Consider the following 14,077-nt stretch of genomic DNA (forward strand, 5'->3'; position numbering starts at 1 on the left):
AACTTGAAATTATACAATTTTAAGTAGTCGCACCCATGTTTTCACCCTTTTTTATGGCTCTACCCACGTATTTTCCGGATCCTGCGATGCGAAAGTATATTCCCTCGCATGAGTCCACGGCTCACCATGTTAACTCCATCTCCGGGTTTCCAGACCGCACCAGAATAACCGGAACCGAAAGTTCCACCTAGCGTCCGCATACAACTTGTATGCGCTCTCTCCAGAGTCCGTTTGCTTTTCCCACGCCGTGCCGCTTAGACGGTAGATGTGGCATCCCGCATAACAATTTATATGAAACCACCTGGCTGCAATCATTACTCCCCTTCCCCGACAATTATAAGATTCCCGAGTTGGAAAGGGGAAAGGAGAGAGAGAGAGACGAGCCATGGCGACTTCCACCGTCCCGAGGCTCCTCTCCCTCCTGCTCCTGCTCTCGGCCCTTTCCCTTTCCGTGGGGTCGTCCTCCATGGAGACGGTGGGGCAGAGGGAGTGCGATTACTTCATGCTGTGCCTCCAATGGCCTGGCACCATCTGCAAGAGTACCCACCATTGCTGCTCCTCCAATGGCTGCTGCCGGTACTCCTTTCTGTCTCCGATCCCCTCCCTTTTCTTCTGGCGTTCTTTTGATTCTCTTGGTGCTTTTTGTTGGATCTAATTCGGTCCGATTTGGAATTCTATCTGGAATTCTAATGAATCCAAGAATTGAGGTTCTTTGGTTTAAGCAGGATTAGGTTTAGTTTTGTTTGATGTGGTTCAGTAGGAAATTTCTTTTGTATTGGAATAAATTGAATCTTGGACGGTCGATGTGGTTGCTTCGATCCTTTGTCGAGATCATTTGATTTGCTATAATGGGGTTTAAATTGTTAATCATGCGATTTCTGAAATGTCGTAATCCGGGTTCTTTGCTCCCGATTGTCTGATTTTTGAAGGATTTATATGCAGTTTGGGTGCTTAATTCGTTCTTGACATGAAGCTTTATGATGGCCTTTTTCTTCATTTTTTTTTTAAAAAAAAAAGATATTGCAATGGATACTCATTCTTGTTTTTATTTTCTTGTAATTTCTTGATATTTGTAGATTACTTGTTTTTCTTATATGTTCTATTTCGTGTAATTTGGAGGAAGGAGGGGAAGACAGGAGGTGACAACCATGGAGGTTTTTAAGAAAAAAATGGAATTAAAAAAAAAAAATTGCAACAACAATAGAATTATGCTTCGGGTTTGTTTGGTTGGGGTATGTCAGATTACGAGGTAATCTGATGATTTCTGAAAATTATTTATCCGGAAAAATTATTGTGGAAAATAAAATTTACCACATTTGGATGGTGGAATACTAGCTCTGAAAAATGGCATTGGAAAAAGATTGTGTTTTATTGGAGGTAATCTTATATCGAAATATTGTCAAATTTTCAATAATACCTGTAAATGGATAATTCAAGGAATAGCATTTTTCTCAATCCATTTGTGGGACATGTATGGCCCATTTACATTCAATATTGGCTATTTTGAATATTGAAATATATTTACATGAGCTATATATATAGTTACATATACACTGTTTAATTTAATTTTTTTATAAATTAATTATACATATATTAGAGAATATATTGTATTATAAATAAATTTTAGTATGCTTTATTATAAATAAATTTCAGTATGCTTTGTAATATAAATAAATATATTAATTATCAATAAATCCTATGTTAGAATTATTGATAATTAATAATTATTTGTTAATTATTTACTAATAATTAATATTTATGTATAAATATATTAATATGTTAAATATATTATTATTTATATAATTATTAATCAATATTTAATGTATTTATAATATTAATATAATCAATATTAATTAAATCATCTAATTAATATAATGTTAATATAATATAAGGGTATTTCTATCAGGGAATGATATTTTCAGATGACCTCCACTCGATGATTCAGCGAGAGAAAACAAATACCACCCTTAGGGTGGTATTTGTTTTACCTTCTCTAGCAAGATAATAGATATGGGATCCATGATTTATTTTACTCTCTCTCTCTCATCTACCTTTCATACCAAACATGGTAATTCAATATGGGATTTATTTTCCCATAATAGATTACCCCCAACCAAAGGTACCCCAAGTAGAGGAATAATTAGCGAATAAGGATTCATAAAGCTATTGTTTTATAGTTGGCACAAGGCTCGATGTTTATTTATGATCATGGTTCCTTTTCTTCTCGTTCTATGTTATGCCTTAACCCTGACCCATGTTGGAGTCAAACATCGGACTTTATGAACTGAATTATTTTTTTTTTTAAATTTCCCCTTTTCCACTAATTGAATAAGTTTTTCCCTTTTCCCCCACTTCTCCTACCTGAATGACTTGTTTGATAGTTGATTGGTTCACTGTTATGGCCTTTCTTTTTTCTTTTATTTAATTATTTGGTTTGTTATTGTTTGCAATAAATTAAGTTTGAATTGCTTTATATGGTTTTCTTAAGATTGTGTTAAGAAGGCCAATCTATAGTTCTCTTCTTACTCTGTGGTTTATATGCAGTCTTGTGGTTGGTTTATTCTTTATCTGGAATTTTTACCCTGTTTTTTTAATGCTTATTCTGTTGGAGTAGATATTGTTATTTTTGTATGTGTGGCTCTTCCCTAATTTTGTTTCATTAGATTACCCTTGATCAGCGGCTTACATTCATTATAGGTAAATGAGGAATTGTTGTCACGACTATTTTCTAATTAATTTTGTATTTACCTTTTTGCCCTCGACTTATTATTGTTTGTTCTTCTTGTTTAAACCTCCTTTTATGTTCTTTCTCAACTTATTATTGTTTGTTCTTCTTGTTTAAACCTCCTTTTATGTTCTTTCTTTTTATTTCATCAATTGTAAGGATGCATCTTGTTTATGGATAAATTACTTATCCTGCAGTGCTGCGATTTTGTACCTTTTACTTCTTGCAAATTCATTGTTGTTGTGATTTTAAATATTACTTGTGTTATGAAGGCGATATGCCCGGATCTTATCTTCTTAGTGCTTTTGCAGATCACAACCTCTGACACACTTTACAATTCGTAAGTGCTATGCTCTTGAGTGGTATTTTAATTTTTTTTTGCGCAGTTGAGAAATTTGTGTTATGTGACCATGCTACGTTTGTGATATCATTATATGTTGTGAATCTTCATTCTTGTCATTATATGTTGTGACAAATGAAATCCATGTTATTCATGTATAATTTATCGGAAATCATATCACAAAGTTTCTCCCAACTGCTGATTATTTCAAGAGAATTAGTGGGATAAAGTTCAAGAGTTTGAGGAGTGGCAGCAACATGCTGATTTATAGCATTTATCAGGGGGGAAAATTCATGTGTGATCTATCGCATTGTACCTCCATCCGAGCGATATGAACAAGAACTGCTAGTCTGTTAGTCTCTTCCTTGTCAAAGACATATTGGGGTTGCATATGGATTTCTGAAAACATGCTTTATTTTTTTGTTAACCATGCAATTCTTCAGATCACTTATGAATGTTCATTTCAAGTTTCAAAATAATATTTGTACTTATAGCTAGCAAAAAGATTTGAATATGAATGTAAATATCCGCTCTTGAATATCTACCAGGAATCATTCTATGAATTGAATTCTTTAACTGAATTGAACATTGCTGGATTCTCCTTTCATGCTTGTTAGAGAACTCCTAACCTGATTAGGAGTTGTTCCAATTTACTGGACCGCCATATTTCCCTCATCTTGGACCAGGTCCCCATTTGTTTACAAGGCAGGTTTCCTAGTCAAAGTCAGAATCATTGGAGTTGTTGAATAAACAGAGAAGGAGAAAACCTGCCTCTTTATCTCTTATTTCTTTACCCGTTTTCCTTTATTTCTTTTCTTTCATCTGGCTTGATGTTATTGTCTTTTGCACTACAAGACAAGTAAACAACAAAAAATGTAGCCTATGTGTGGTGTTCATCATATTGACATGTTCAATCTCAACAAGCTTGATATTTTTTTTTTTTAAAGTTCTTATGAATTGCTTGAATGTGTTCCACAAAATTATTAAAACAAACTCATCTGCCATTGGATTTAATTGAGAAATGAATGGGAACATTTTGCTTCTCTAGCCAGAAAAATACAGTCTGCTGCTGAGTAGGTACAAAGAAATTAGACTTGTAACAAGGAGCTGAGGGCAGGTGTCGTCGGAAGTATATAACTTGGAACCTAGTAGGATGAGGATGACACTTCAAGTTCACCTAAATTGAAAAAGAAATCATATTGTTCTAATCTCTAAATTATGGAGATAGCATCTTAGAAATATGAGACAATTTGAACCATAGTCTGCTGTACCGCCCCAAACCATCCGGTACAAAGCGCACTGTACCATATCGATATGCCGTATTGCTTCGTACCGACACTACTGTACCATATTGAACCATGTACCGACACTACGACAGAATTTTATGAGTATAGGGTCTGGGACCGAGATGGCGAACCTTGATTTGAACCATTTATCTAATATAATCAATCCTTTTTTCAAAAAAAAAAACAGATGTACAATAGGAAAAAAGGGGAAAAACCTTCTTTAATATCCCACACTCCTATTCCATCCTGTGCTCAGACGCTGATATTATTTTTTTGATCATAAAAACTAAATCAGAAGTTCCATTTAGATTTTTGTGGGGCTTGAAATGGGTGGTCTCATGCCTTGGATGGTATGTGCATCTAAAATAGGCAACAGAATTAGGAGACATGAACTTACCAATTTTCTTGGCTCTGCATAGAAAAAGTTCTCTCTTTCTTAATGTCCTGATGGAACCCAAAGATGTTCAGAGAAGTGAACCCCATCTAAACTTATGTTCTAACACAGATGATCATTACATTGTTACTTTTGATTAATAAAGTTTTAGTGTCTTGATACTCTGGACTTAATACTCCATTGTCTACCTTTTATAACAGATGGTCTCTGGCCAAATTACGATGATGGAAGCTGGCCAGCGTGCTGCAGTCACTCTGATTTTGATATAAAAAAGGTGCAGAAATCACTGTTTCACAGCAATATATGTACAATCTTAATATCTTTTCCCTTGTTGACAAATTAAATCAAATAAGTTTCTTTCTGACTTTTTGGTGTTTGAGTATATCTGCATGCAGGTTTCATCTTTAGTACCAGAACTTGAGAAGTATTGGCCATCCTTGTACTGCAGCTCTCCCTCTCTTTGCTTTGGTGGAAAAGGACTATTTTGGGCACATGAGGTAGCAACAAATTTCCAAATTACTTCCAAATATATTCACTACAATACATATAACTTACAAACTTCTGTTGTTTTGGTGCATGTGTTGATTGGTTTGGACCTGGACAGTGGGGTAACATCTCTTCTTAACTTATACGGTGGAGTAGAATACTATCTTTTAAAATAAATTTTGCATTATTTTGTTTAGAAGAAATCAGTAAAGTTCCTGGAATATTTTGTCATTTATAAGTTCATGAAAATATAACTAAATTCAGAGGGTTTTGATATCCTTTCCTATTTCTTACAAGGTTTCAAATGCTGGCCTCACATACCATGCTGAGACAGTGCTGACACCTAGCATGGGTTAGCATGGCACCAATTCATTCATTAATCAAAAAGAGCACTGTATTCTTTTTAATTAAGTTTTCAGTTCAGCATGGTGCCACAATATGTCCAGTGTGGCTAGCATATCCTCCAGCACTGGCACTAAAATCTTTGATTTCTTATCCACCAAAAAATATAAAATTGTAATCACAATATATAATTAACTACTCATTAGAAAAAGAAAAGAAAGGAAACGATGTGTAGAAAATGAAAGAAATCTACCTTCGATGGTACATTTGAAACAGTGGTTTATCCATCCAGGTTTCAAATACTGGTCATACACATAAAAGAGAAGCCATGATGCAGAATTCCTTTTCAGGCATCTCCAATCTGTGATTTACTGCTGTTGGCCATTGCCTGTCCTTTAAAAAATAATAGTTATGTTTTAAATCTGTAGTAAGGATTGGTTTAAAGGAAAAAGAAATTGAAACCTACAGTTCATTTTCAAAAATTATAGGTGTCCAGTTTTGATTACCAGAACAAGGAATGTTCGGTCCATATATATGGACAGAAAAGCACCAGAAAGAAAAAAGGAAAGAAAAAAAACCAGGTACATGCATGGAACATGTTTTGGGTTTCCATTGGACTTATGCCCTTAGATCTAGTAAATATTTCTTTTCCATTTAATACTTAAAAGCTAAACCAGTATCGTGGGGATCAATTGTTAGTTGTTATAGTTGCTTTTTTCTATGATATACACGCATTCATTCTTCACCGTGTTTGTTGCTTGCAGAAAAGCATGGGACATGTTCTTTCCCAGTAATACAGGATGAATATGACTACTTCTCCACGGTCCTTGATCTGTACTCCAAATACAATGTTACGGTTAGTGTTGGAAGCTTTTGCCCATTATACCTACTTTAATAGATCTCCTAATGTTTCCTTTTCATTTCTACTACTGCCTTGCTCATTGTAAGTCTATGATCATGTTAGTCACCTTTTCCTCAATTTCAGATTTTTCTACACTAAAAAATGACGAAACTCAACTTCCTGCCTAACAAGTAAATATACGGGTCATATTCTGTCATCTGATAGTGGAAAGCAATTGCATTCAAATTTTTTCAAGAAATTAATTATGCGGTGCCTGTTATGTTTTCTAATATTTATGAAACCTTTCCTATTTTGGCCAGATCTTTTCAAGATAGCTTGAGTTAGGAAATCTCAATTTTTATGTCCAAGGAAAGTTGGAATGTTGAATGTTGGAAACCCCATCTTGTACTGAACAAGCAGTATTCCATGCAAGAAAATATTGAATACAAGAAGATTTGAAATGCATTTCTCACTACAAGTCAACAAATCATAGCATTCACCAGGTTTCAATATTTCTGCAGTGCTCTTTGTGCATTACAAATCACAGGAAATGGTAGAACAAGCAGTTTGTTATAGTAATAATAGGCATATTATGGAACCACAATGCTAGAAGCAGATCTTACTGACCAAATAAGGTGCATTATAGAACCAAGTGGAAGCAAAGCTTATAATTAATAATTAACTACACTATCCTTTAATGCATCCATTTTAGAGTATTAAGAAAGTCACTCTGCATGGTATCTGTAAACTTGAGTTATCAAGCTTCCATTTTGCTTAACAGTTTGCTGTGCTTGCAGAGAATTTTGAGCAGTGCAGGTATCTTAGCTAGTAATGGTGACAGATATCCATTGGGCGATGTTATTTCCACCATTAAGAATGCCTTTGGGGCATCACCCATAGTGGTTTGCAGACATGGTTCTGTGGAGGAACTTAGGTTGTGCTTCTCCAAGGATTTTAAGGTCAGCCATGACTTTCCACCCACAAATTCGTTCCAGTTGCCTCACTATGCAGGAATATCTTGTTCATACAACTCACCCATGATACACACATTTATCTGTCTACAGACAGATGTTTGGGTTATTCACTTATTATTTGTGATTCTAGAATTTAGCTTGCTAGTCAAGGCCGGCTGTTTGCTATATTGTTATTTTTGCCAAAAAATCTCACATAGCATATTCAGAAATTTGCATGGACAGAAACTACATCCAAATTCCTCTAAAGTTGAAGGTAATCGGGAAAGCTGTAAATTTAGAGACTCAGGTCATGTTCTAATTGCAACTTGCAAGGCACTATCACAAGTCACAACTGATTAGTATTTTTAGCATACATCATAAAATGAAAATGCAAATGTTACAATAAGGATACATACCGGCCATTTTTTTGCTTATAGACAGACCAGATCAAACAACTTTAGTACACGGATAAGCAGTTGTTCCTAGTTGATATGGGCAGGTACCTACTAAAGGTATTACTATTTTAGTAATGTAATTCAAATGCCCTACTCTTCAATTTTTGTCCATCTAGGTCCTGTCACCATCATCATGACCACTATCCTCTCCTCACCGTGTCTCTATCTATCCTCCATTTCTCTCTGGTGTCAGCTTCAGCTACCATCGCTACCTTTGTAGTTGCTCTGCCCCCTTAATGACAACCCAGCTTTGTTCTTGTCATTCTTCTGTTGGGCTGTGGCTGGCAGTAGGATCTTTGTCTGCTCCATTTGTGGTCACTGTTCCCTCTTCTTCACATCTCTCTATCTTCCATCTTTCTTAGCTGCCACTTGACTCCACCCCACTATTGCAGTTGGTCTGCTTTTAATCTCCCAACTGATCTCCTTTGCATCTTTGGCCTTATTGTTCCCTGGCACTGTTTTCTGTTAAGACTCTGACCTGCGGCCGCTTCTTCCACCATTTGCCAATGGTCCATCTTTCGCCCCCACACATCTTTGGGAATGTTTGGCATTGCTTAAAAAAGTGCCTGTGCGGCTTTTAAAGCTAAAAAGCACTTCTGCAACAAAAAATAAGTACTGGCCAACATTATATCGAAAGTGCTTCTACAAGAAGAAAAAGTCAACAAAACGCTTTTAGGAGTAGCTGGAAAACTTATCTTCTGACTTCTCTTTTTATAAAGCAGAAGCAACACCAAATTCGTCTATTAGTAATGGGAGAAGAAGATCCTTACTATTTGAACAGTACTGAGTTTATTTTTACTTATTAAAGTGAATTTTAATTGAGAGACAAACATTTGATAACCCATGTATGTTCAAAAATACCTTTTCTGAGCCCTTAGTTTGCTTCCAATTTCCATATGCAATTTGCTTTTCTTAGCCTGGCAACTGAGGTTCCCACCTTTTTGTGGAAGGTGATTGTCTGAGACATTTGTTTTTTGTCTTTTTTTTTTGGGGGGGTACAAAATCATTCTTTTCTCTTTAACAAATTTATTGAGATGCCTTATTGGGTGGTTTAAGTCAGATTTGTGATCTTCGGACATAAAATTTACTTTAGAGGCTACCTTCAGTATTTTGATATTAGCTTTTGAAATCAGCAAGGATTCTAGCAAATTAGGTGTTTGGGATTGCATTATCCAAATCATATATAGCATAGATTTTGCTCAATATGAATGTATGATCCTGCATGTATACAAGGCCTTAATTGCACTGTGTCTGCTTTTTTTTCAGCCTCGTGATTGCACGATGGGATCTGACATCATAGATGATGCATCATACTTGAGAAGCTCTTGTCCTAGATATGTCAGTTTACCTACATATGCACCGCTCGGTGAGTTTTTCGTTTTATACATCTTTAAATCAGTTTAGTCACCCCTCCCAATCATGCTTACCGTGGATGGTCAGGTTACTTTCTTGTCAATATAGCGCTAGATTTACAGCTTGTACTCACTCTGTGCTATTTTTTTTTTGGCAATGTCAGTGCTTGGTGATGTCAGTGGAGCAACCTCTTGGTCAACTGATCATTAAGACGACGAGGCCTCTTAGGGATAATCATGTTGCAAGATCCTTGTACGAAATTGAAGCCGAGTAAAATATCGTGATAGCAGTGAAACATTGTCAACCTAAGTAGTTAGCCATCCTAAAATTCCATACGGCTGGTTATCTTCATCGTGTAAATTGCAAACATTTCATTCAAATATGCGAATGTAATATATATATATCCATGCATGGTCCTGATACTATGAGGTTATTTTCCTTTCCAGTTATAGCGGTTTTAGAGGTTGGTTGTGATAACTGATCATCCATCCGTACCAACTGGCTTGTTAACTAAGATTTTTATGAATAATTTGTCAGTTGTATCGTTTTAAAATCCTTATTAGTTGGGAATTGGTAAAATGCAAAACGTTCAGCCTTTGAAGCTCAGGGAAAAGTTCTCTACGATGACTTGAAGCTGAGGTGAAGGAATTGAAACTCTGCAGCGTTGCAGAGTGCAAGATGTGCTTATCCACATGTTACCCGGCGACAGAACGGAAGTTACAAGAATGGGGAAGTTAGCTGATTTCCCAATCCCTAGAATTTAGCACGGTAGAAACCGCCCGCATTTCAAAGATTTTCCGTATCTGTGATATGGGGGTTGGATGCTGCCAAATACAGTACCACCTCTTTTCATTTTAGGATTGGGCAAATAATCGAGACTTAAAAAAATTTATATAATCTAATCTAATAAATATCGACCAGCATGAATAGAATGAAATTAAATTAAAATTTATAAAAAATTAATTATTTATAATCAAATTTGATTTTTACATTATTAATTTATATAAAATCGAATCAAATCGATATAATATTTCATAAATTTATTTTTATTTTTAAAATATTATTATTTAAATTTCAATACTTCATTTTTGACAAACACCTCATTATCCATTTAAATTCATAAAAATATTAATATTAAATTATTAATAAAACTATATTAATTTTAAATAATTTTTAAATAAAAAATATTAAATTAATAAAAAATAAATAAATTTAAATAAATTAATATTAAATCGACATTAAAACTCAAACTAACACAATAACTAACCCAACCTATCCAAATCCGCTGTAAATCGTTTATTTTAATTTTAAATAATTTATATATAATAAATAATTAATAACAGACTAAATTTATTTTATTCGATTAGATAAAAATTTTTCGACCTGATCAAATCAAACTCATGCTCAGCCCTACTCCATATCCAACTTTTCTCTCCGAAGATACACACCGACCGATGGACCATGATTAGGCTGTCCGAACAGGCCAAACAGCAGCTAGCTGCAGCATTCAGTTCCTTTTATATACAATTTTAGCAGTAATTATGGACACGATTAGACATGTACAAGCATAAAACGAGCAATTTAGCTGTGTAATGTCAACTGTGTTCTCTCTCCAAGCCCCTTCCCGTACAATCTGCGCGAACAAACAGAATTGTTTGAAGAATTTTTTTCTTCCCATAATTCTTGCAAATGCACACGCTTGCTAGAAATACACGAACATTGCTTTCAATCTGGAAGTATGCCAATCTCAGTTATTTATAATACGGTCAAATAATTGTTTAATCTTATCGATGGACTTGCTGATGAGACCGCGTCTGTGAATGTCATGCAATCTAAATCCATACGTTTGACTGCCTCTTTATATGCATACCTCCTGTTTGACAAGTTTCTCGACTACCTGATGACATGAAATCTTTATTTCGATGCATGGATGCAGGATCAGTTGATGACAGAATCTTGACATGTTTCTCCTGCACGATAACTTTGAGTGATCGAAAGCTGGTTCCTTTCTATTAATGGAGGTCTCATGAACCATGATAGCTGTATATCCCTGTGAACAAATTGAACATGGGAAAATGACAATTATATTATTCTGTGGTGCTTATCACAAAGACATGGAGAAATGAATAAATATAGAAACACATCACATATGAATTCGTGCATGTGTGCATGCGTGTTTCATCCTGTGAAACAACTGACTCGTGCCAAGCCTCCTGCTTTTATAGGACGAATGGATTTTGCCCAACTTCTGTGCAATCTTGATAAGCAAGAAATACCTGAATCACGAACAAATCAAAATGGAGGAGCAACTTCTGCAGGATCAATCCATGATGGTCTCTTTGCGTTATAGTAGAAATGTGCAATCATTTGCACCAATTCATCTGCCGTTCTGAGTTCTGCATGCCCAAAAGCCAAACAATGGATAAGGGTCGCAGCATTTTTTCAGCTAAGATGGTTTCCAATAACATGTTCACACCTTTCTCCCTGTACAAAATCCTGTTACCCTTTAGGAATAATAGTTGTGGGCATTCTTTCACTTTAAGAGCATAAGCTAAGTCTGTCTCGACATTAATATCAATCTTGACTGTCTGCAGCACATAACCCAAGACATCATGATTTGTCAGAATTAAACATGATAATGTCAGGAAAGCGTACAGTCAACTCAAATTTCAGAAATAGGAGGATTGTGTACGCATCCCAGAAACTCCGACGAAAATAAAGAACACTCAAGGAATCATAGGATTAACAATTCAGAAACATTAAAGGAAAAAGTGGCATACTCTAGGAGGCAGTCGATCTTTAGCATTCCAATATACCTTAGCTGCCTTCTCCAGCTCCTTCAAAAGCCTCCAGTTATCAGCTGCCCTGTGATCGAGCAGAAAAATTCACAAGAAAGTGGAATTCATTTAGCTAGTTCTGTAAGTAATTAAATAGCAAACTTAAGGCAAATATCCTCAATGTTGTTTCCCATGTTTAACATTAATCACTTAAAATTTCACATGGATCGCAACTTGGAATTTGAAAAAGTATAGAATGTGGAGGTTAATTTACCTATAAGGTCAGCTAGTCTGGTTATTTATTTGTAGTTTTTAAATGACCTATTTCTGGAAGCATCTTTTCTTTTAGTTGCTCTAACACACATCCTTGGTATGTAATGTTGTACAACTTGAAATAATTGCAATATTATTCAACTTGGAACTCCATTCTTATGTTTCATAAAGTTATACAAGATTGCCAAGCTATTAGATTTCAGAAGTTGGTAAATATCAATTGCCACAAACGATCAAAACATACAGTGCTTCATTTCCAATTAAACTCATTTTACTATAACACAGGAGAACTTGGCAATCTGAAGGTATGAAATGGATCTGACCATCTTTGAGGTTTGCTTCACCCTGTTTGTGGTTTCCACATTAATTCTTGGGCGGCATCCATTGTACATTCATTTTTTTCTTTTGCGCACAATCCCCTGCTAGAATTCTGCGTAATATTTGATAAGTTCTTATAAGTTCGACTTTTTGCATGCATAAGCTAATAGTTGCATTAACCCAAAAAAAAAAAAAAAAACCACTAAAAAGAAATTTATGATTCAAACAATACCCACAGTTCATAAAGATCCTCCATTTAGCAAGGGCTTAGATCTTCATCAAACACGCCCAATACACATCAGTTTATTCTGTCCCAACTGACCCAGACACCTCAACAACTTGATGCAGATACAATCAATGACCTTATATTCTCTCATAACAATTTCACTGCCATCTCAACAGATTGAAATAATCACACACCATAAAGGTAGGCTTGCACCTCATCCACCCTCTTTCCATTTATATCTTGTCTTATTTATATTCTGATCATAATTTTGTAACATGTCACCTACCTTCATCGTCGCCTAATCATAATTTTTCTTTCTTACACATCATAACATTTATCTAATAGTTCGCAATACTTTCTTATCCATCCCAAATATAATTGTATTCCAATGATATAACAGGCCATTAGTGAAGTGAATTAAAACTCACATGAAGAAGAAATGTACGGATCCAATACCTTCTGTAGCGCTCAAAGACTAGAACCACGAGAGGGCTGGGATGGAAGGCAAAGGTCTCCCACTCCAAGCAGTTGATCTCTTTCACCCACCCCTCATCCATCTCTCCCTCCCAGTCGATCTCCACCCCATCGACGACCACATTCTTGATTGGATGCTTCTCAAAGTATTCCGATGCCCTGATCCCCCACCCGATATCCGCATCCAAAGGCCAGTCTGGATCCTCCTCTTCCACCACCTCCTTCCCCCCACCCTCCGAGCTCTCCTCCTCCTCCTCCTCTTCCAAAGTCCTCTGCTTTAAGACCTCCTCTTTCCCCTCCAAAACCCCGGCGTTCTGCTCCCGGATAGAGGCGAAGGTCAGGTCGAGCCGGTCCCGAACGAAGTCCTCCACCGCCGCCGTCTCACTCCGCCGGCCGCGCCGCGGCTTCCGTGGGATCGTGGACGGGAAGGCGTCGCCGGAGTCCACGGTGGCGGTTCCTCCCGCCGGGGACTTGGGCTTCGGACGCCGACCTTTTGGCTTCGTCGGGTTATGGCTAGGTCTGGGGTCGGGACCGGAGTTCGAGTTAGGGCTCGGGTCGGGAGTGGCTGACGCTTTTAAGGGGACGAACGGTTTTGGGCGGCGGCGAGGGTTTCTCCGATAGAGGGAGGAGGTAAAGGAGGAAGAGTTAGGGCATCGGGAGTGAAAGAAGAGTGGGAAGAAGGGGGAGTTGGCGGCGAAGAAATGGGAGAAGGGTTTGGGGAAGAATGTATGGATTTGGAGCGATGACATTTTCGCCCTCCCGGTCCCGTAGGAAGAGGACGACGGTGCACTCAGTAAGCGTGGATAAGGTATTTAAATAAAACTTTGCGTATGT

At 36.6% G+C, this 14,077-nt stretch overlaps 2 protein-coding genes across 5 annotated transcripts; one reads left to right on the forward strand and one right to left on the reverse strand.

Moving 5' to 3' along the window:
- The first annotated feature begins 344 nt into the window (after nucleotides 1–344).
- Nucleotides 345–9,728, forward strand: LOC105035062 (ribonuclease 2). The gene is made up of 9 exons (XM_010910461.2): nucleotides 345–576; nucleotides 3,037–3,065; nucleotides 4,946–5,019; nucleotides 5,141–5,242; nucleotides 5,350–5,353; nucleotides 6,338–6,429; nucleotides 7,212–7,373; nucleotides 9,089–9,188; nucleotides 9,339–9,728. The coding sequence occupies exons 1-9, from the start codon at nucleotides 386–388 to the stop codon at nucleotides 9,383–9,385; spliced, it is 801 nt and encodes a 266-aa protein (XP_010908763.2). The 5' UTR covers nucleotides 345–385; the 3' UTR covers nucleotides 9,386–9,728.
- A 912-nt stretch (nucleotides 9,729–10,640) lies between these two features.
- On the reverse strand, nucleotides 10,641–14,041 carry LOC105035071 (thioredoxin-like fold domain-containing protein MRL7 homolog, chloroplastic). 4 transcript variants are annotated; one of them, XM_073261022.1, is made up of 5 exons: nucleotides 13,226–14,040; nucleotides 11,992–12,040; nucleotides 11,652–11,763; nucleotides 11,452–11,571; nucleotides 10,641–11,225 (listed from the first exon to the last, which is right to left on the reverse strand). In XM_073261022.1, the coding sequence occupies exons 1-4, from the start codon at nucleotides 13,990–13,992 to the stop codon at nucleotides 11,468–11,470; spliced, it is 1,032 nt and encodes a 343-aa protein (XP_073117123.1). In that variant the 5' UTR covers nucleotides 13,993–14,040; the 3' UTR covers nucleotides 10,641–11,225; nucleotides 11,452–11,467. The 4 variants fall into 4 exon arrangements, 2 of the variants coding, with proteins under 2 accessions (XP_073117123.1, XP_073117087.1); XM_073260986.1 differs by having other exon boundaries at nucleotides 11,956–12,040; nucleotides 13,226–14,038; XR_003799629.2 differs by having other exon boundaries at nucleotides 11,452–11,763; nucleotides 13,226–14,041.
- Nucleotides 14,042–14,077: the final 36 nt, after the last annotated feature.

Source organism: Elaeis guineensis, chromosome 1, assembly GCF_000442705.2.
Source record: "Elaeis guineensis isolate ETL-2024a chromosome 1, EG11, whole genome shotgun sequence".
Taxonomy (NCBI): domain Eukaryota; kingdom Viridiplantae; phylum Streptophyta; class Magnoliopsida; order Arecales; family Arecaceae; genus Elaeis; species Elaeis guineensis.